A 23,034-nucleotide genomic window follows, 5' to 3' on the forward strand; every position below is an offset into this window, starting at 1 on the left:
TTAGAATAGTCATGAACAACGCTAACCCAAAGACATCGAAGTATTTTTTATTATTAACTATGGAATATTAAAAGGGAGCAAAATTTCAGTCTAAATACTAGGTCAAGTGGGTGGGTGGGTCATAACATTTTCCAATTTAATTTGCACACTAAAAACATCTTCTTTCGAATAAAACAACATTTTTTTAAATCGGTTTGCATGATAAAATTCATAAAGAAGTATCCTTGAAAAACCAACATACATACAGGTCGCACAATTAGTTAAGTAAGCAATTTGCCAATACATGAGAAAATTGAAAGTTTGTACGGAACTCTCGGTGCACGAGTTAAACGAACTCGCTCTTGACCGGTTTTTTTATAATAGATTTGATGATGACATTGATGATTGATAATAAACGTCAATTTCTTATTATTATACCTATAGGTATATGAATACAATTTCGTGTAAGAAAACAAGACTATACACAATTTAATATATTTTATTATTATGCACCTGTAGCAATAACGAAGATAATATTACGAGTATACGCATACATGCAACCAAATCATACAACCAAGAACAGAGATAACCACCAGGGCGGATGTTCCAACATATCTTTTAGTTCCGATCTAGGGGGCATAATAATAGCATCCTTATTTTGAGGCACCGGCATCTTCGCATATTTCAATAGAACTTCACAATCGACTTCATTGCTAATCACTTCTTGACGAGTCCAGATCTCAACCGTACAGTTCATAACATTCTCGCCCAACGGTGAACCTGTCACTGACAAAGGATCAATCGATTTTATAGTAGATTTACAAACCATACTGTTTTTTGGCGAATCTGTGTTAATGGATTCAGACGTGTTTACATTACTATCATTTTCCAAAGACTGTAATGAAGTTAAGTTAACCTCTGATGAATTAACACACACGGTTGTCGTCGTGTTACTTGCATAAGGTAATTTACGATTGCCGTCTGCAAATGTCGTCACTATAGCACAAGGAATCTTTAACACTTCCTCTTTTTCGTCCTCTGTAATTCTCATAAGACAAGTCGCCTCATCCTTATCTTCATTTGCCTTCTCTTCTGCTGAAGTTGAAGTAACAGCGTGATCCGCGTTGCTTGAAGCCGAGGAACTGTTGCGTCTATAGTAGCTGTCGTGATAGTAGTGGTGGTAACTCACGTGTGAGCGGCCCATATTATACATTGTTAAGCCAATCAGGAGATTGTTAAATCGGCTATTTGACTGTCTATATTGATTCACGTACACGTACTGCGGCACCGTGTAATAGGAGGGCACTCTCGGTACAGGAAACCTGTACGATCCGTATCTTTGTCCATATTTGAAACCGGGTTGCTTGATTAGTCCGGAGAGGCCGTTTGAAGAAGGGTAGCCATGCGAACCTCCGGAACCATAACCAGAATATCCGGTAGACGCTGGATAAGTATTCCGGGAAGAACTTTTACCCCAAATGCTGCCAAATATACCTCCTCCTCCACGTCCACCACGACCGCCACCACCTCGTCCGCCTCCTTTACAATATACATGTGCAATACAAACGAACACGAAGTATAACAATATTAAACGTTTCATAATAACCCGTTTATAGGGAGACGTGGTTCGTCTCCTTTGGCCCGGACGCTTCTGCGTTGGAGACCGGGTCGTAAAGGGGGCCCGATTATCGACTAAGTGTCACGTGCAGAAATGTTTCGTGCGCGTAATAGCAATCACCTGTTGACTATGATAGACAGGCGACTGTTCTTATAGATATAGATAGGTAGATGTACTTAATAAAGTCACCGACTCGATTTTTAATAACCGAACAAAGAATACAATAATAAAACACCGTGCGGCCTGGACCCTGGTGCATGCGGACCACGTATCATCAGACAGCTCAGACCCGTAACTTCGTACAATACAGTATAACAGCAAACGTGCTAAAGGAAATGATGTGATGTAACTTCGAACCACTGGCACACTTCCTTATAACTTACTAGTTTTTGCCCGCGACTTCGTCTGCGTGGTTAGTAATTTGGGCAGCTTATTTTTTATTAAATCTGCTTTATGTATATCGATTTCCCATACAAACTTCCACTCCCCTTTTCTCCCCCTTAAAGGATGATTTCTGGGATAAAAAACTACCCTATGTCCTTCCCCGGGACTCAAACTATATCTGTACCAAAACTCAAAACTCAACTAAATCGGTTCAGCGGTTTAAGAGCCCATCAACGTCGTGCTCACTAGCGCCACTGCTAAATAATTGTGATTATTTAAAAAAATAAAAATAAATATATTTAATTCAGACTAAAAAATCCATATTTTGTTATAATATTTTGTTATAACTAGGGAACCTATAAACTAAGTGTTAGTCTAATTATAACATTTACAACATTTACTATACAATTAAGAGTATTAGCCATTTACTTGCCATAAAAACAAAAACAAATACAAACAAATACCTACTTACTTACTTACTTTATTATTTTGTACTGCCTATTACAATATTAGCCCAGTGCCTTAATATAGGGCAGTCGAGGCGTCCATCAGCTACCATCCTCAGGATGCTGTTACTGCTGCCTCTCACTCGTCTCAGCAAAGACGCTAACCCTCTTGCGTCTGATGGCATGGAAGCCATCCGTGTGCGCCTCGGTTTAAATTTAACGATGGATATTTAAAAAAGGGGGCTGCTACGTACTGTATTTTGTATTTAAGTACCTTTTGAATACATTATAATAGTTTTTTCACATCACCTATTCGAAAAGGGAACTTTTATTCCCTGCTAGGAGGGATCAAAGTGGCACTTTTCTGTTCAAGGACATTTTGTTGCCATTATGAAATATTGACACAAAGACATATGAAATTAGTATGCAGATAATCGATTACAACTTCTTTATAATCGATTACGTGCATACAATTTTTCTAACTTAAATAATATTTTGTTGTAATTGTAAACAAAAAATGTAATTATGTAATTAACGTATTTTAAATTAATTAATATCATATTTAAATTAAGTAAATTAATTAATTAGCGTAATATTTACAAAGAAACGTAAAAAAACTTTAGTTTAATAATTTAATTTTAATTTTGACATTTTAGGTCTCCTTAAACGCAGCCATACTTGTCTATGCAATTTAAAAAGTTTATATTTAAAAAAAATGTACAAATATTTCACCAAGCATTATGCGGTTCTGTATTCTGTATAAATTAGTAAATACTTAGTTTAAATCAATAATAATAGGCCTTTTCATCTGTGTCAGATGTTTTAAGGAGCATCCCGGTAACGACACTAATAATAATAAATATAAGTGATATCAGTCTTCATAGTGTTCTTCCGAAGATTTGGTTCAAAGGGGTAAGAGCTAATTTGTTATCAGAAAAATCTACAAAAATAATGTACTTGATTTTCATTGTATCATTTTAGTTGTTTGCTGCTGTTTTTGAAAAGATATTATGTACATAATTATGAGCTGTAGGTACTTTTAATTTGTCACTACAGTCACGTCTGAAAATATCGATACGGACAAAGTGCCAGAAGTATGTACCTATACTAAGGTCGTGTACACATATTTTTGGCACTGTCCGTATCGATCTTTGCTTAAAATAATAATGTTTTGAAACCTAATGTTAGTATGTAATTTCCTCATAGGTGATGTGAAAAGCAGTATGTGTCACATGGTAGCAAAATTATTTTCACCTTGGGCGTTAACACTTGAATCCCTCACTACGCTCAGGATTCTATGTTAGAATCCCTCGCTACGCTCAGGATTCTATTATAGAATCCTTCGCTTCGTTTAGGATTCAATTGTACGCCCTCGCCGTAAATATGTCATTTTGCTCCCTTGTGACACAATCTACTATTACGTTGCTGAATTCGTCAATCTCGCATAGATTATATCTGAAGTTAAAACGGCCGTTTTTGTTTTGAGTTTATAGATCGACGAATACAGCAATATAAAAACTAGTTTGATGTATTCAAAAGGTACTTAAATACAAAATACAGTACGTAGCGGCCCCCTTTTTTAAATATCTATCGTTAAATTTAAACCGAGGCGCACACGGATGGCTTCCATGCCATCAGACGCAAGAGGGTAGCGTTTTTGCTGAGACGAGTGAGAGGCAGCAGTAACAGCATCCTGAGGATGGTAGCTGATGGACGCCTCGACTGCCCTATATTAAGGCACTGGGCTAATATTGTAATAGGCAGTACAAAATAATAAAGTAAGTAAGTAAGTAGGTATTTGTTTGTATTTGTTTTTGTTTTTAAAAGTAAGGATAACTATTATACTGGAAATGTATTAATTTTAATTTAATTTACTTATTATATTATGTTACTTGTATATATACTCGATGACGACATTTCATTTGAAGAAAAAGAGTATAATTATGCAACATCTCCATCTTTTATCAGTTCTTTGCATTGCTATGTAGCCTATGTAGGTATCTAAACACTCGTGAACATAAAACTATTGACGCACTTCATGCACACTTTAAAGATACACAAATATCGAATACTACAAATTAAAGTAACGTTATAAATGCAAAAGTTCTTTGTATATTCAATTACATTTCTTCAAATAGCTCCATCGCTAAAAGCCGATATCTTGCATAGTATTACAGCATACTTCTTACTCAGTTTTATACAGGGTGTCCTTAGCCATTGGACAAAGCCGAAATGTACCTACATAGTATGCATTAGGGTATTTAGAATCAGTATAAAAAGTATCATAACAACCGGTGTAGCGGTTACGAAGAAATTAACAAATTACGATTTTTCACTTTAGAGCAGCTTGTATGTGTTAGTAGCTCCTAAGGTAATAAATAGTGTGAAACCTTCTTCGACCTTATTGATTATCTTTTTTAAATCATTTTACGGTTTAGACTCACTAAATAATTAATTTTATTAATTTTATTTTATTAATTTAACTAATTAATTTAATGTTTATGTCTCACAACAGTTTAAATTCGATTATCTTTTCTATTTATGACATTCATAAGATTCTGACTTTTGACAAATGTCATCATTGCCGCACATTTTTGAACAAATTGTCAAAAGCACTGCCAATGATTAATACATTATGTTTCTTTTTGTTGTCGATCATTGGAATTAGTTTTTGTTTTTTTTGTTTTATCTTTTGTTCTAATTAAAAAAATATTAACGTTAGAGCATTTCTGAGAAGTAACCCTACGTGGGATTTCAGGGTTTGTCCAATGGCTAAGGTCACTGTATTTGACCTCAATTTAAGTATATCTTCACTCGTCTCGTCACTTTTGTTATACATAAAACATAATTATTTATGATATACATACAAATACATAAAATCTTTAATATGACTCTCATCTTAAATAGTTTATATAAAAGGTTGACCTAAAATTATTTAAAACATATATAAGTAAGGTTGTTTGAAGGTCGAATGCATGACAAAGCCCAAATGTCCCGATAAATCGACGAATGACCCGGATGGCTGAAGGCAAATTACACTACGATAAAAAGAGACATCCACCATGGTGGTTTGTTTAGCATAGCCTTCAGCGCTTCCCTCGTTGGCAATACGTTGGTAGATTTGTCTTCGGGAACCGCAATTTTAGCATATTTTAGAAGAGTGTTGCAATCCACAGAGTTCTGTATCACGTCTTGTTTAGTTCTGATTTCTACTGAGCATTCCATGTTAGTTGCCTCTGCTATTGGTGCTCCGGTTACTGACAAAGGATCCGTGATATTCACCGTTTGATTAACACAAGGGGTAACGACTGTGTTATTAATTTCAAACAAAGAGTTGTTTACAGAAGCCGAATTGCTATTTACTGCACTGGTACAATTTTTAATTCCGGTTGCTTCTCTGGCAGCATCGTTGGACGTATGGTTTCCATTGTCGAATGTAGACACTATAGCACATGGAATCGATAACACTTCTAATTTTCCGTTTTTCTGAATCTTCAACACGCATTTGGCTTCATCATTGGTTCCAGCGGCATTATTATTTTGCCATTCCGATCCGGTATTTGAATGCTGATTGTAGTATCCTCCAGAACTGCCGCTCCTCTGGTAGTCATCGTTATAATAATGGTGATGATAATGATGAGAGCGTCCCAAGTTGTACATTGTGAGCCCAGTCAAAAGATCGCTGTACGGGCTTTGAGTTTCCCGATAGTGTGTCACGTAAACATACTGTGGCGCCGTATAGTATGTGGGTCGACTTGGTGTATACGACGAATAGTGTGATGAACTCCAGTGTGCGCCTCCAGAACCAGATAATCCATGCGAATTAGGGTAAGTATGTGATCCACCCGATCCGTGACCGGAATATCCTGTAGAGAGCGGGTAACTGTGACTGCTGCTTCCTGAGCTTTTGGAGCCTCCTGAGAACAACCCAGATAACCATCCTCCTCCGTGGCTAGTATGGCTTCCATGACTTGAATGACTGCTGTGACCGTGACTGCTATGACCATGACCCCCGCCATGACCTTCGTGCCCACCTCTACATTTTATTTGATTCACTGTTAACACCACAAGCACAAAACATAGGCAAAATTTTGCGTGATTCATTTATTATCTCGGACCGAGACGTCTGGCGATCCTGAGTGCCGAATCGCGTGTAAGGCGCGTACAGCCCGGAGCGACCATTTAAAACTTGTTGATTATGAGCTTTGGTTGCTGAGTGCGTGTAAATATGACGTAGTGTTTATGGAATCTCCATGTGGTAAAACCGTCTGCAAAAACAGGAGCCTGTGATCCATATGTATAAAACGGTACACTGTAGGTATAGTATAAGTGAAACCCAAAATGTATCATCACACCAACGGGAGCAGTAAAACTTAAAAAAATCGAATCGAAATGAATGAATGAGTTCATCCTACCAGCCAATTTCAGGAAACAACTCTAATTTTGCATTAAATTAATTTGCCATTCTTACGGATTATATGCAACTTTGATGTCTGTTTTTGAAGAATAAAGAGAGCGTTTCCGAGCAGGTGTGGTGCAAAAAAAACATTAGAGCATTACTGACGCTAAGGCAGTTGTGTATATACTCATATTAGTCATAATTTTAATTCTATACCTATTACCTATACTAATATGATTATGACAAATTAGAATTACATACACTCGTATCAACTAACAATCACATTTTTATTGAACTAGATGTTACCTTCTATGTAAGGGTGACGGCTGGTAATGACAGTTAAAATTACAATAAACAAGTCGGTGCATGAGTCAATAAACCACTTCTTTTGCCTCATTTGCACTAAGTCGTTATGACGTCGGCGCGGTTGGCTGCTTAAGATGATTTTAGGATTTTTATAAGTAAAGGTTTTCTGATATGCCAGCGATAATTTGTAGATAGTGTCGTGGTTTAAACTCAGATGGTGCTGGCAATAATGTCATATTTTTTTTTATTATTATTTATAAATAGTTGAAAGTTAATTATATAATGATGATGACTTACGTGCGTGTAAACAACACAATAAACTTAGTATAAGTTATCGTTAACACAAAAACCATTATATAGTAAGTAAAATTACATATTTATGTCAATATAGATAAGAATTGGCAACAGATAAGAACAAAATGAAACATAATATCTTGATGCCATTAAACATCCGCAAAGAGTTGAGGGCAAAATTTAAGATAGAATTGGCAAACCTAATCTCAAGAACTAGCGCCAGACCTAGTTTTTACGAAAACGACAGAGAGGTTGTTGATGATCTTACCTCGATTTTACAGGCGCCTTAGTTTGCTTGGCTTTATCAATAACCTACCTGCTTTAAAAAAAACCGGTTTCAAACGTACATCACAGCGCATTAATTTATCCTATTCTTTCTAATTGTATATAGAGTTTATCGATCTATGAAATCATTGCAACGTTTTCCCGTGCATCGTGACTATAACAATGAGTTATAAATCACAATCCGACCATCGTCCAACCTGTAATCACCTCTCACGACTGGCTGCAATTCCGCTTCTTTTAGTAACGCCACAAGACAGTCACGATCGCTTAGTCAACACCATCTCTCCGCCGCCGCGGCACATTAAAAATGTTAATAATCATAGTCTTCGGGGCCATGTTGACTCAGGTGACATCTAACGAGAATAGGAACGACGCGAAGCCTTACGTAGTCGTCCAAGTGCCAGTGGAAATGCCGAACAGGAACGACCGCTCTGATCAATGCTGGTTAAGGGTCGAGGACGTCGAAGTGACTGCAATGATAACCGTGTACTGTTTCATATCCCATGATTTTCTTGAAAATTACATTTACGAGTACAATAAAAAGAAGATGGAGGAAGAAAGTTTCAATGACAGCCGATGGAATGAGGACCTAGAGACAGAAGACAAATGTTTTTCAACCAATCCTGAACCGTTTGGAAAGGACCACAAAATGTCAACGCTATTGGACACTATAACGCGCAAGAGGATCTATGTCAGTCAGTCAGCAGATTGCAAGCTAGTGATGTACAGTAGGGAAGGAACAACTAACTATAATGTGGACTGTCAAAAAATCCTATATTATTTCAATTGTAGAGGCAGTAGTTCCGCTACTGCGTTAAAAATAAACTTAATCACGATGATTAGTGTATTTATTTGGTTAGTGAGCTGTTAAACAAATTGTTCAGCTGTTAATGTGAATATAATTTTACATGTAACAATTGTTTCAGTGTTGATAAATAGTAAAGTGAGGTAAGAGTTGCATGATACACGACATTGCAGCGAAGGTCGAGCTCGCGGTAATTACTTATTTCCCATTTGCAACACAGTGAATTGATATTAGTTAGATTAAATTAACCGTTATCATCATATTTAGAATCATCAATCATCAGAATAGAATTTCCAACTGTCCTTTCTTTTGAAATACCTATACAAGTTTTAAATTTCCAGATCAGACCTTAGTACCTTCAATAGATTAGGCTGAGTATATGTCTGTCACTATTTATATATAAGCAGTTTGACAGTCTCATTGCAGTTGTTGTAACAAGATAGTTAAATTATTATTTGCCTACATATATATACTGGCTGTACCTATAGTTTACTTTTTTTTATACGACGATCGTGATCGCTGACACATGTTAAAGATTTGAATTACCTACTCCTCTTACAAATAAAGCAAAGAGACATTCGTAAGTATGTTCATACATCTACGAATGTTCATAGGTATGTCACGCATTTTGTCAGGAATGTGACGCTGACGTTACTGAAACACGACTTAAGTCGCGCTTTAAAGTACAAATTAAACAAACAAAACAGCCGTGTGGCCGTGTAAAATCGGAACAAATGAATGTACCTACTCAATTGAAGCAGAATTTCAAGACACTTGTTTGGCCGTGACGCCGAAACCACTGAACCATCGCTTTACCTAATAAGTAAATCTTAGATCACTAAGAAGTTAGAAATCCATTCTGTTGCGCGATTCTTGGAAAGTACCTACTATGGAGATACAGCCTGAACAATATTCAAGATCAGTCGCGCATTTGTGAAACAAGGCAAACCACAAACAGATAGCGTAAAGGTGTATACTGAGAATGTTATAGAACAGAAAAGTGTTACTTTGATTCCTCCTAGCAGGGAAGAAAAACCCCTTTTTCGAATTGGTGATGTGAAAATATACGTGCAATATCCGATGGCGCACAGTTGCTGGGTCTTTAGGTCACAGTTAAATTGATAAACCAGTTAAACACTCGCATGAACAGTGTGCGGTTAGAATACAGAGGCCAACACAATCTTGCTTTTATTGTTCAAGAACATGTGTTTTTGACATTAAAGATTGATTGATTGAACATATTTGGTCAACACAGAAATGTTACAATGTAAACAAATAAGTAAGTCGTCTGACCATTCTCGGGGCACGTTTTGTCCTTAGCGATATGATGTACCCAAACTAATAATTAGACAAATAGGGTGGTAGATAAGTCGGATTAACATACAAAACGCACCCCCACCATACATTTTAACCATATTTTAACTTTCATTATTTTTTTTAAACCACATTTACCCGTTTTTATGAAAAATTACAAGAGTAATTATTTTTTTATTAAATTTTCTATCAAATACAAAAAAAATGTAGCGAAATAAGCCATGTCATATTTTACTCGATTTGCTAATCTCCATACAATACTCAAAATATTAAATACATAAAATATTCAAAATTCAATCGCTCGGCATTTCCGCTGCCGCAGCTTGTTAACAAAAATAAAAATATAGCTGGATAGCATTATTTATGTTTTAACATATTCAACCGGCATCCACTGTGGATGCCGGTAGAGGGGCGTGGACGGGGCAGGCCCAAACGGAGATGGCGGGATGACCTGGACAGCTTCCTGAACAACTGGCCGGAGGAAACACCAAATCGGGAGTCGTGGAAATCAAGGGGAGAGGCCTTTGCCCAGCAGTGGGACACTTAGTAGGCTTAAAAAAAAAAAAACATATTCAAATTTAAAAATGGTGTTCGGCATCGTTTTTGAGAAAAAAAAGTTGAAGATAATTATCCATGGGTACATTATAATTTTCAGTATTTTTACTACTGCTAATACGCATTTTTTTGGAAAATTACAAAGATTAATTATTTTTTTAAGTCAAATTCCCTATCGAATGCGATTTTTTTTGTAGCGAAATAAGCAATGTCCCACTTTTCTTGATTTGGGACCACAGTGCGCCATCTTGCGTTGATACGGCACACCTGATAGTGGGAGCAACACAACACTGTTGAAGTCAAAGTTCGCCAGGTGGCGGCACAAGCCATTAAACAGAGGATCTTAATGGGAGCTAACGTAAAAGTGTAGTTTTCATATATAATTTTTTGTAAAAGATTCACACTGAAAATAAACTATATAAAAGGTGTAACAAAAATTGCGGTATCGTGTTCTGATTAGGAAAGAGTAGATTTTTTTTTTTACGCGAAACATTTTTGGGCTTTGCATGGATAGACTTGGACGACTGGCCCCATAGATTTATTTTTTTGCGCCAATAAATTGTTTCTTTTTGGTACTTTTTCCTAATCGGAACACGATACCGAATAATTCTGCTCTTTAATCGGATCCCCACTATTTTTGTTACACGCTGTAATTGTAATGGCAGACTACAGACTCCATCGAAAACCTTATACCTCGGCCACATACTCGACGAGTGGCATGGGAAGTAGCGAGGGAAGTAGGCACAGACGTGGTGCCGCCGCGCTACTCGTCACCGGCCGCCATACTGCCCTGCATACTTCCTTCACTACCTCCCATACCACTCGTCGAGTGTGTGGCCGGGATTTTAAACGTGTCCGAAACTAACATGCTATAAGGGTTCAGTACTTTCATGTTCTGCAATGCGTTTGTGTACAATCTGCAATTTCGGTCCACCTCGGAGCCATTCGGCCGTCATTGGTTCAGCCCTAATCGGCGCCGATCTGCGGTACTCGGAGATGTAAGAATACGAACGCGGGCTTTTGGCTTCTAACAGCGCCGTACGGATCCGAAGAGCTTCTTGGCAAATCGCCCTATTCCCGTGAATAGATGCCGATTCGCGTCGGCCGAGCTGAACGACGAATTTTTCGCCCTTATTGCGCAGACATACAGCCTTTTTCTATCGGATTTTGCCGATTTCGCGTCGACATATGTGGGGGAACCCTAATTCCAACCAATAAAACGTGTAGGCAGTTTTCACGTCCCATCCTGGAAGTCGCTTTTAATTCCAAGAAGACGTAGGCGCGACCGCGGCCTTCCTATTTGCAATAAACACCAATATTGGGCTACTTGTGTCAGCTCAGCTACTTAGAGGCGTATTCAGATTTTTTAAATACGATATTGATTAGTTAATGATAATTAAACAATTAAATAGAAATCTATCAAAAGTATTTAATATTTTACGTTTAAAAACTCTAACAGGTATCTTTACAAAAACATTACAAAAAATTTCGGTTTCCAGATTTTTGAATTACATAATTTCGTGTTGTTGAACTTGTTTATTGAACAAACACTATAAAATATTTCTCATACATGTAGACATGCCCCATTATATTAATATAGGCCCCACCCTGTGCCCAGTATACACAAAAACTTTTTTTTATTGGGACTTAAATATGTATATGGCATCTGATCTATTACTGTTGCATGCCTCATTTGCCTTCTCTCTTTCAACGGGTTTCGGGTGATAGCTTTCCTCCTTATTCTGTAATCAACAACATCCCATTAAATATGTAAACAAGGAAAGGGACCTTTGTAAGGGCCCTTTCACAAAATGATACAACACCTGATAGCTACCTACACGAATTACACGATTTTGACCGTAGTACGAGTAGCCGATCGGTGATCGGTGCAGGTTCAACTTACGCCTTTATCACGCGCGTATCCGCATGTCGTTCCGGTGCGTGAGCGAGACAGAGCGGTATTTTTTGTATGGGAACGAAACCGGTATTTTTTCGTTACGAAGTCGTTACACACAACTGAGTCGTTTTGAGTATAAAATTATTCGAAATATATGGTTATTTCGAAGTTTTAGTAAAAAACCGGTTCCGATCCCTGTCCGGTGTCCTGCTCGAACACCGAAGCAGCGTGTGGATCCGTTTCCAATGCGAAGAGCGACTTACGCTCTAAACATTTGTTTTTATGATATACGAGGCAAATGAGGGGACGAATCGCCTGATTGTAAGCAATTACCGTCGTCCATAGGCACCCGCAACACCGAAAGGTTGTAAGTGCGTTACCGGCCTTTAAAATGGAAGTACACTATTTTTTTTTTGTAGGTTTGGCGAATTGGAATCAGAAATGAGTGAGCCATATTGCTCGTAGAACTGAGTAATGGGTTATACGCAGAAAGGTTCTTGAGTGGCAACTATGTGAACTATGTACCAAAACCCCTCTGTAGGAAAATCCCTCATAAAGATGATCCGACGATCTACTCAATATTGATCGAAACCGTTTGAAGAAGACAGCGCACGGCTGGTCATGAAAACTTTGTCCGTTAATTAACGTCTTTTGGCTAATTGTGTGGTGATGATAACGTAAACGTGCTATCATGTGCTATATTAGAGTAGGTATCAGTCTAATGATTTTTTTTTTCTTAAAACTAGTGATAAATACATACCTTTTTCATCCGAAATGTTAGGGTTCCTTTAACATATAATATTGCAGTACAATAATATGTAAACGACACTTTTAATTTTGGAGGAAAAAGGTTACTTTTGAGGGTATAAAATTTGTAGTCTGAAAAAAACGGAGTATAGCTGCCGGGTAGAGCAGTGTGAAAGATCCCTAAGTCTACTTATATTGTATGAGAGTCCGGTTTCATTCGTGATAGGACTGATTGGAAACAAAATTGTTTTAACCGATTTGAAGTAAACAAGTCCCGTTGATCGACTCACTGCCACGTGTAATTATAGGGAAACAACATCGCATTCACTTGTTTATTAATTGAATACAGCGACCTTGTGACCTGAAAAAGTTGTAGGTAAACAAGCAGATAGTTGTTCCTTTTTGTGCAGAACTTTAAATGAAACAGTTGACAAATTTTCATAGTTAAATAAATAGGAAAATGCAAGGTACCAGTTTAAAAAAAAGTACCGTATAACCATATAAAAGTACAACACGTAATCATAATTTAGTATGAAACCAAGGTTTTTTTTTCGTTTCAATTGTCGGAGTTTTTTCTTACATTTATACAAAATATCTTGCCATAACTAGAACTCATCATCATCATTAACTTAAGAGTTATTCTCTTGTCGGTGGAGTATCTTCCAGCTTTCCCTATCCCGCGCCAGCTCTTTGACTTTTTGATACGACACGACCCCTACTTTTTCTTTCACTTGATCTAAAAAGCTGCGTCTGGGTTTTCCTCTACCCCGCTTCCTTCCTATCCGCCCCTCCAGGATAGTTTTAAAGAAGTAGTCGTGTCGTATTAAGTGTCCAATCATTTTCCCGCGTCTATTTGCAATAGTGTTCAGAATAGCTCTTCTTTCACTCACTCTTCTTAGCACCTCCTCATTCGTTATCCTGTCTCTCCAACTAATACCTTCTATTCGCCGCCAGCACCACATTTCAAATGCTTCCATTCTCTTTCTATCTCTTAGGGTCATTGTCCACGTTTCACTTCCATAAAGGGCTATACTCCAGATGTACACCTTAATCAGTAGCTTCTTGCTTCTGCATGATAAACGGGATTTCAATAATTGTTTCCTCTGGTTGAAAGCTTTTTTTGCCATAGCAATCCTTGAAACGATATCTGGTGTGCACCTGGAGTCCCTGGTAATTAAGCTACCTAAATATTTGAAACTATCAACCTGCTGAATTGGGATGTTGTTGAGAACTATTGGAGGATGATTAGTTTTGCGTTTTGAAGTTATAAGGGTCTTAGTTTTCTTTATGTTTATCTTTAAGCCTAATTCGTTAAATACTGTGTCCATTGTTAACATTAGATCTTCTAGTTGAGCTGAAGTTTCTGCAAACGCCGCGATGTCGTCTGCAAATCGTATAAAATGTATTTTCTCCCCATTGAATTTTACCCCTCCCTTGTCTGCTTCAACAATTTTTCGTATAGCGTATTCTATGTATATATTAAATATTAAAGGTGAAAGTGGACACCCCTGTCGTACTCCTTGTCTAATCCTTGCATTCCCAATTTCCTCTCCCACTTCCATCAACGCCTCCTGCTCCTTGTAAAGTTGGTAGATTATTCTTCTATCTCTATAGTCTACTCCTACTTCTTTCAAGATGCTCATCATTTTTCTCCAGTTAACTTTATCAAAGGCTTTCTCTAAGTCTATGAAAGCGATATGAGTGTCGAGTCCTACATCCAGCCATCTGTCTACTACTAATCTAAGAGCTAGTATAGCCTCTCTGGTACCTTTGTTTTCACGGAAACCATATTGGTCGGGGCCTAAGTAATTCTCTGATATGGGTCTGATTCGGTTCTGAATTATTTTTAAAAGTATTTTACTTGCGTGTGAGATTAAACTGAGGGTTCTGTGTTCTTCACAAAGTAGGGTATTAGGTTTCTTGGGCAAAGCTACTATTTTACTTTGTTTAAAATCTCTTGGGATCTGGCCTGTGGTATGTATTTGTTTCGTAAGTAAGAAAATTTCATCAATAACTGGATCACAAGCTGAAAGTTTGATCAATTCTATGTAGATATTGTCAACGCCTGCAGCTTTACCGTTTTGAAGTCTCGCAATTGCCTTATCAAATTCTTCTCTAAGTATTTCTGGACCCAGCTCATCTTCTGGTACTAGTTCTTCCGTCTCTAGATCAAGTTCTGTCAACTCTTCGCCTTCATATAAACCCTCAAGATACCTCACCCATCTATTAACTATGTCTATGTTATTTAACTATGTCTATGTTATTTAACTATGTCTATGTTGTCTAACTAGAACTACGACATTCAAATAATAGTCACACCTGAACGAAGATATTCAAGTTTATTTTTGACCATAGTCGGAAGCTTTTAGACTACACAGTTACGTAGTAGTTTTACGGTAGATATCTTTATTTATAAGTTTTTGACCACATATCATATGTGTGGTATGTGATTCTGATTGTGGTCACGTATTATTTGATAACAAAAAATGTAGGTAAAGATGTGTGTGTGTAATGTGTGTGTAGATAGATATCTTTCTGTTAAAATGACTTTTGAAGATTTAACTTACTGTTGGGTTTGAATATCTGGTCCCAAGATGAATGAAACTTACCTGTAAAAAAACAACATTAGTACCGTTTCAAATCGTTAATTTTGAAATTAAATTAAGGGGCCCACTGACTATCAGTTCGCCGGACGATATCGGCCTGCCAGTTAGAACAAAAATTTGACAGTTCCGAACAACTGACAGGCCGATATCGTCCGGCGGTCTGATAGTCTGTGGGCCCCTTACCCTAAATTGCAAGGATTGAAGTCGGTCTGGTATTTCGCGTAGGCACTAGGTACCCTTTAGAATAATTGAATCATTTTTAAGCGCTGGTGGCCTGCTAGAGGTAAGAGCGTGCGACTTTAAATCCGGAGGTCGCGGGTTCAAACCCCGGCTCGTACCAATGAGTTTTTCGGAACTTAATATGTACGAAATATCATTTGATATTTTCTAGTCGCTTTTCGGTGAAGGAAAACATCGTGAGGAAACCGGACTAATCCCAACAAGGCCTAGTTTCCCCTCTGGGTTGGAAGGTCAGATGTCAGTCGCTTTCGTAAAAACTAGTGCCTACGCCAATTCTTGGGATTAGTTGCCAAGCGGACCCCAGGCTCCCATGAGCCGTGACAAAGTGCCGGGACAACGCGAGGAAGATGATGTTAGTAATCATTTTTCCAACGCCAGCGTAGGTAATTTGTAACCACATACAGCCCGGAACAAAACAGCTTCGAGCTTAAATAATAGCAATGGGTAATAAACTAATGAAATTAGCCAACTACGGCACATTTACAAGGTTAGCACTAGGGCACTACTAATGAATTGCCTCTGTCAGTTAATAATTGTTTTACTGTACCGTGGAACTGTCTAACTGACAGCGGAACAACGGACACTGGACAGTAATAGGTACCGTTAGATGCAAAGGTATCTACGCTACGTCTTACCTAACACATTAAGTGCCGGGAATCCGCTCGGCGGGTTCTCTGTTCGTAGTCGCTTTTCTCTACAAAGCGGGAAAACGCTGGGATCGGCTACGAGCGTAGCGCTACGAAAACGTTGGCAGTGTTAAATGATCATAATGTGTAAACGAGACCGAGGTGTATTTAGTTTGGTTTGGTCCCATATTAACTGTTAGAAAATATTATTTTATTATTTACATATAATTAAATAACATATACATATCGGTAACCTAAAGATAAACTTCAAGGGAAATTCTTATGGCGTTATTCATTAACGCGTTAAGAATACAATATATTATAACTGTATGAAATTCTTCGTGTTTGGCGTCCTTACCTTAGCCGATTCAATACATACAATTTTGTAAGGTTTGATCGAGGTCTGAGAGATAATTATCAACTTGTACTTTGCAAAAATTAAAAACATTCCATGTTATTTATTTGAAGAATGTCTATCTTTCATATTAGCTCTGTATCCATTACACAAAGTTAGAGAAGTTAAATCTTGATGAATCACTGGGATTAAGGACGCATTATGAATCCAGGACACATCACCGAAAACTTTTATTAGACCTTAATCCAATTTTATTAATTTCTGCGTTATGGTACATGGTAAATTATTACTAATAAAAAAATATGTAAAAAATTATAATAACGGGCAGGTACAACTTTTAGTGCATACTAGCTAATAATGTTCGTAATAGTACATTACGATACAAGTGCGAAAAATAGGAAATTTGCAACGAGTGGCGATAAATTAAAACACGACCGAAGGGAGTGTTTTAAATTGATACGAGTTGCGAATTACCTATTCGCACATGTATATCGTACAACGTTTTACAGTAGGTACAGTCAACCAATTTGATTCCTAGGCCACTATAGAACCATGCCATAATGAATCAATTTGATCTTCTACGGCAGTGCTTAATGACTGATGTATATCATGTATCTAGTAGTTAAAGCGACATGGTTCTGTAGTGGCCTACGAATCTAATTGGTTGACTGTACATATGGCTCTTTAAATTTTCGACATCTAGTTACGTAATGTGCTAATTATCGCACTCGTGCGGTAAAGTTGCATCATATACCTACTGTAAATTGTATTGTACAGACGGTTTGCTAGGGTACAGCGAGCTGCAAAATTTAATAAATGAATTCATTCGTAAAGCTGCCATGTAATTTTGCGGCAGGGTGTATGTACAATGTACATACATTCATAAAGTGGCCGTGATTTGGCAGCTCGCTGTACATACGGTAAGTAGTATTAGGAAAAGGTTCTGTTTAAAATATGCCAGTCTAGGCGTCTGTGGTAGCCTAGTAGCTATAAACGGTCACGAATTTTTGAATAAGCAACAAAAACATTCTTACATTTTAGCCACATAACGCTGTGTCACATTCTACGTAACTTTGTTGGTGTACCTACTCTCAGCACTACGATAAAACTTGCTTTAAGAGAGTAAAAGCTACTATGATTTATGAAGGATATAAAGTGTGAAGTGAAAGTGTCCTGTGTAGTGATGCGATGTAAACGTACCCGATCCGAAAGCCGAAATATTACCAAACCAAGGGAACAATGCATTGGCGGATTTGCCCTAAGGCCAAGTAGGCCTGGGCCTAGGGCAGCAAGACGTTAGTGGCGGCAGCAAGCAAGATGAGTGCCGAGAAAGGGGTGGCTAGTAGTTACTACAAGGCCTGGGGCCTATTAGGGCCGCCAAAACCGCAAATCCGCCACTGCCTTATGGAGATTAGTTTTATCTTTGTTATTCAATGATTCAAACTTGGTTGACTGAATCACTTGGTTGTCATGAGATATTTTTTAAAGTAGATGAGGTGTTTTTTTAATAATTGACACTCGAATTTTAAATAAGACGAAAAAATCTCATAAATTAATTGTAATAACTAGAAAATCATATTTATAGTTAGGTACCTATATTTTAATGATAAGTAATTGGTTTTAGTTTACACTTCAGAAATAATGTCACATTAATGAATATGTAGTTGATATTCCCCAAATGTCGGGAATAATCTTGAGAACGACACACCACTAGTCCTGTGGCGTAGAGCTACAAGCAAGGGATCTATAAAAATCCCGGGAATAATTGTGACCCTCAAGGTCACAGGAAAACGGCAAAATGCTTTTTGTATAAGACATACCTTTTGTCTCTCGGGCTAGGGAGATATATCTAACCCGCGTTAGGATAGCAAGTGAATCACGATATGAAATGAAACTTTATAACGCTACGTCTTATGGCTCCTCTACACGATGGCCCAACGTAGGCCAATCTAAGGGACGCATTTACGCGTTAGAGGGAGCAAGTGATATTGCTATTTCATTCCACCGCATAGCTGCGTCCCATAGATTGGCCTACGTTGGGCCATCGTGTAGAGGAGCGCGGCGGGCAAACGGCGTTCGCAACGAGATCGCCCACGTAGAACACTTCTAAAGGTATCAAAGGATTGATTCACCCCGCGCCGCGCCGCTAAGCGTTCGCGTGTTGTTCGCCTATGTAGTACACTGTGTTACAAGCTCTTGTACTGCTTCAGTGATTCTATCCTCTGTAACAGCTGAATGGGAATGAGATGATTACCACTAACTTCTTTTTGAAAGGCATTCGAATTTTGTAAATTGATCTCAATTTGAGCTCTCGCTCACGATGTGGTCAAGGCAAAGATGCGAGCGTTGTAAAATGGAATTAATTCGTAAAATTCGAATGACGTTCCTTCTCGGGCTTGCTATTTAAAATTTATGAGATCACTGTGGTTATCAAAAAAAGATAAAATAACATAACGAATAATATATAGAAATATTAACATATATACATATATATGGTATCCTTATCGCTTTACCCCGTATTGTAAAAAAAAAACCGCCCGTCCGACATGACATACTAATCCCAAGAATGAGCAAGGATCAGTTTATGCAAAAGCTATTTGCCTACCTCTGATCAGAATCAAGAGGTTTCAGACAAAATTTTACGGGACAGTAAAATAGTTATTTGTGCAACAAGAGAGGAAAGTTGGTTTATCTTGCGAGTGTTTATTTTGAGTCCCAAGAAAGCGAAAGGTTCTATAATTGAATCACGAGCGAAGCGAGTGATTCTAAGGTAGAATCTTGAGCGTAGCGAGGGACTCAAAAACACGAGATGTAAAATAACTTTGCTCTCGTGTTGCACACATAATTTTTCACCTCAGTAGTGAGAACATATTAAAGGTTAAAATGTATTTCGAATTACACAGAATAAACAGAAAAAAAAGTATTATAATATGTACGATACGATAAGATACGATACGAGACGGGACCGGACCGGACCGGACCGGACCGGACCGTACCGTACCGTACCGTACCGTACCGTACCGTACAGTACCATATCGTACCGTACCGTACCGTACCGTACCTTACCGTACCGTACCGTACCGTACCGTACCGTACCGTACCGTACCGTACCGTACCGTGCCGTGCCGTGCCGTGCCGTGCCGTGCCGTGCCGTACCGTACCGTACCGTACCGTATCGTACCGTAGTATGAAGTTCATGGCCTTCACTAAATTAAAAAGCTACATTGTTTCACTCCCTGGAGTGAGGAAAGTCGCACTTTCCTCACTCCAGGGAGTGACGAAAGTAGGCTTGTTCGAGCTGCTGAGGTGAAAAATATAATGTCTGTCAACCGCAAAATTGCCCTTTTACTTCTCAAGCCCTTTATATCTCCTGTTAATTATTTTCCTTTATGTACTTTCCCGCTCAGACGCAATTTTTATCTGCCCGTAATAAATATTTCAACTACCTACTGTACGTAGTCATCAGTGATGAAAATGCTTTTTTTTTATACTACGTCGGTGGCAAACAAGCATACGGCCCGCCTGATGTTAAGCAGTCTCCATAGCCTATGTACGCCTGCAACTCCAGAGGAGTTACACGCGCGTTGCCGAAAGAATGTGTTTTTACATTCTGTAAAATAAACATGAAAGTTTATTTTCACGTCAGAAGACGCAATAACCTCCGCAGACCCTACTTGATAACATGCTAGCTGGAGTTGCTTGGACTCTTTATTGCTTCCAATTCACTATCTGTCCTTGAAACCCTTGACGATCTCGCTTTCAGTCACACTAACGCAATCTTAGATAAGAAAAAAAGGGACAGAACATTGAAATCAAGGTTAGATTTAGGTTTATGATTAAAAGTCAAGGAAAGGGAATCATTGGCAACAAACAATCCCGCAAGTGATCTGTTCTGTTATCTTGACTGCAATTAGTTTACTTTAATTGCGCGAAAAGACAGTTCAAAAATCTACAAATTTTACTTGAATAAGAATAGGCCTGAAAGCCTGAATATTTTGTAATTCAGATTTTCAGGCCCGAATACAATTATATACAATTATATTACCGATCAAGATAAAATATTTGCAAACTGTTCACGTAAGTACACGTCATTCATATGTTTCGTAAAATTCTAAAAAACATTTCTACTTTCACACGAATAAATTCTAGCACCAAGGCAAAATTCTATAGAACTCAACCACGTTCTAACGCTTTATACTTGTACTCGTACAATAGAAAATTTTCATCTGCTCGCGTAGCTCCTTCTCAGGTAGGGTTTGCCCAGTCCGTATGAATACGGTTCTCATCAAAAGCGTTTGAGTGTTAAATCTTTAGATAAATACCAAAGATTATTTGATTATATTCAAGTTGTAAAGTTGGCGATAAAGTTGTCAAAAGTTGACGTTTAACAATTCTACCGGGCTAGCACAGGAGCGGCGCGACAGTATCTCGCTCGCGAGATAGACCCGTCCCTGTTTAATACGGTTAGAAAACGGCGGGTAGTTTATCTCGCGGGCGAGATACTGTCGCGCCACTCCTGTGCCAGGCCTACAGTTAGATCAAAACATGACGCAGTGCTGCAGTGCAGTGAAGCGTCATCTACTTCACCTTTTAAACTGATTCAGTTCTTATTACTACTTATAGAGAAGCCATACCAAACAATGAAATTGTCGCAATCGCAACCTGTACCACGCGACCAAAACGTCGTAAGCGCCATAAAATTCATGGCGCTTACGCGTTTAGGTCATGAGATACACGCTCGGCTTCTATGGTTTGTTGCCAAAACAACATCAACCCATGGCGCAAATAATAGTGGTCAAACTCGACTTTTTCCTAAGACTTCATTAAGAGGAAAGGAGACGACCGTTTTTCAATACAAACGTAGTCCTCGTTTCCCTCTCTGGATATTGACATTATGAAAAATATTTTTACATAATTGGATGTATATTAACCATAGCTATGCCCCTACGTTTGACTTTTTTCGATTTTTTGATTATTGTAAATATTATGAGCGTAAAACAGATTTCACACAAATTTTTAAATGCTTCTTATAACTCTTATAATAAATAAAAATTCGAAAAAAATCAACGTAGGGGCATAGCGGGTTGATATACAAGAAATTGTGTCAAAAAAAATTCAATAATGTTAATATCCAGAGGAAAATGAGGACTACGTTTGCATGTAAAGGCGATTTCGCGCGGGCCCTCCACTTTCGTTTTAACTACTTACTTCAATCAATAACTCTTTACAGTAGCCGTAGGTACAGACGTCACAAGGTTTTAAAACTCATTTGGCAGTTTGAACCTAAGTTGAATTTTTTTATACGCGTAGTACCACCTACTTACGATATTTTTTAAGTTAAATTCTTATATTTTAAAGTACTCTCCAATTTATGGGATATTTTAGTTGATACTTTGGCTATCGCCATGATATTTTGCCACTTTAGAAAGACAATATTTTCTTAATCAACTTTAACAATATTTGCCTAAAAGCGCCATCTTAAATTAGCCAAAAGGTCAGGTAAACATTCGTCCCAAAACAACCTACGTAAACGTTGTCAAACGTAATTCCTAGTTATAGTATTCAAGGACACGGGGGCGCTTCCTATTAAGTACGAGTTTTGGGTTTTTTAGGACCTAGTCACTGTATAGGTTGGCTATGCGTGACAGTAAAACATACTCCAAGTACAGAATAAGTAATTCCAAGTATAAGACAACTTTACAAAGTATGTCAAAAATTATGTTAGATTTAAAATCATACTTTGACTAGTTTTGTATAAGTATTTGCAATTTTACACGTGTAACATTTTTATTCTCTTGAAAGCGGAATTTAACTATAGATAGGTAGGTTTACTTAATATTTTTGTCGTCTCATTCAACTTTTATTGCTTTTTTAATTGACACTAAACAAATAGACATGGGACCTGTCCTAACCTGTGTGTGTGAAGTGTACATTGACTTGAGGTTTACTTTACCCATTTTTTCTTATCCTTAACCATTTTTAATTATAATTGCTGTGAAGGCGAGCCATTTTATTATTTAATGTACGATACTGGAACACTGAGTGTACCGGGAGTGTTGTAACCTCTGACACCCGCAAAACGCACTGCCCGAGCGCAAACCAATGATAGCGTACCCCTATTTTGGCCTAGAATTATAAGCGAGATGCTTCAAAAAATACATCTATTACCACAAAGGAT

The 23,034-nt window shown here is 37.9% G+C and overlaps 3 protein-coding genes across 3 annotated transcripts in view; all 3 read right to left on the reverse strand.

The window, feature by feature from the left end:
* Nucleotides 1–23,034, reverse strand: part of LOC134742390 (adenosine receptor A2b) — a 106,899-nt gene that overhangs the window by 30,476 nt on the left and 53,389 nt on the right. The window lies entirely within an intron of this gene.
* LOC134742032 (uncharacterized) lies at nucleotides 499–1,738 on the reverse strand. Its single transcript, XM_063674955.1, has one exon. The coding sequence runs from the start codon at nucleotides 1,577–1,579 to the stop codon at nucleotides 545–547; it is 1,035 nt and encodes a 344-aa protein (XP_063531025.1). The 5' UTR covers nucleotides 1,580–1,738; the 3' UTR covers nucleotides 499–544.
* LOC134742033 (sericin 1-like) lies at nucleotides 5,430–6,598 on the reverse strand. The gene has a single exon (XM_063674956.1). It carries the CDS (start codon nucleotides 6,529–6,531, stop codon nucleotides 5,461–5,463), a length of 1,071 nt encoding a protein of 356 aa, XP_063531026.1. The 5' UTR covers nucleotides 6,532–6,598; the 3' UTR covers nucleotides 5,430–5,460.

Source organism: Cydia strobilella, chromosome 6 (genome assembly GCF_947568885.1).
Source record: "Cydia strobilella chromosome 6, ilCydStro3.1, whole genome shotgun sequence".
Taxonomy (NCBI): Eukaryota; Metazoa; Arthropoda; class Insecta; order Lepidoptera; family Tortricidae; genus Cydia; species Cydia strobilella.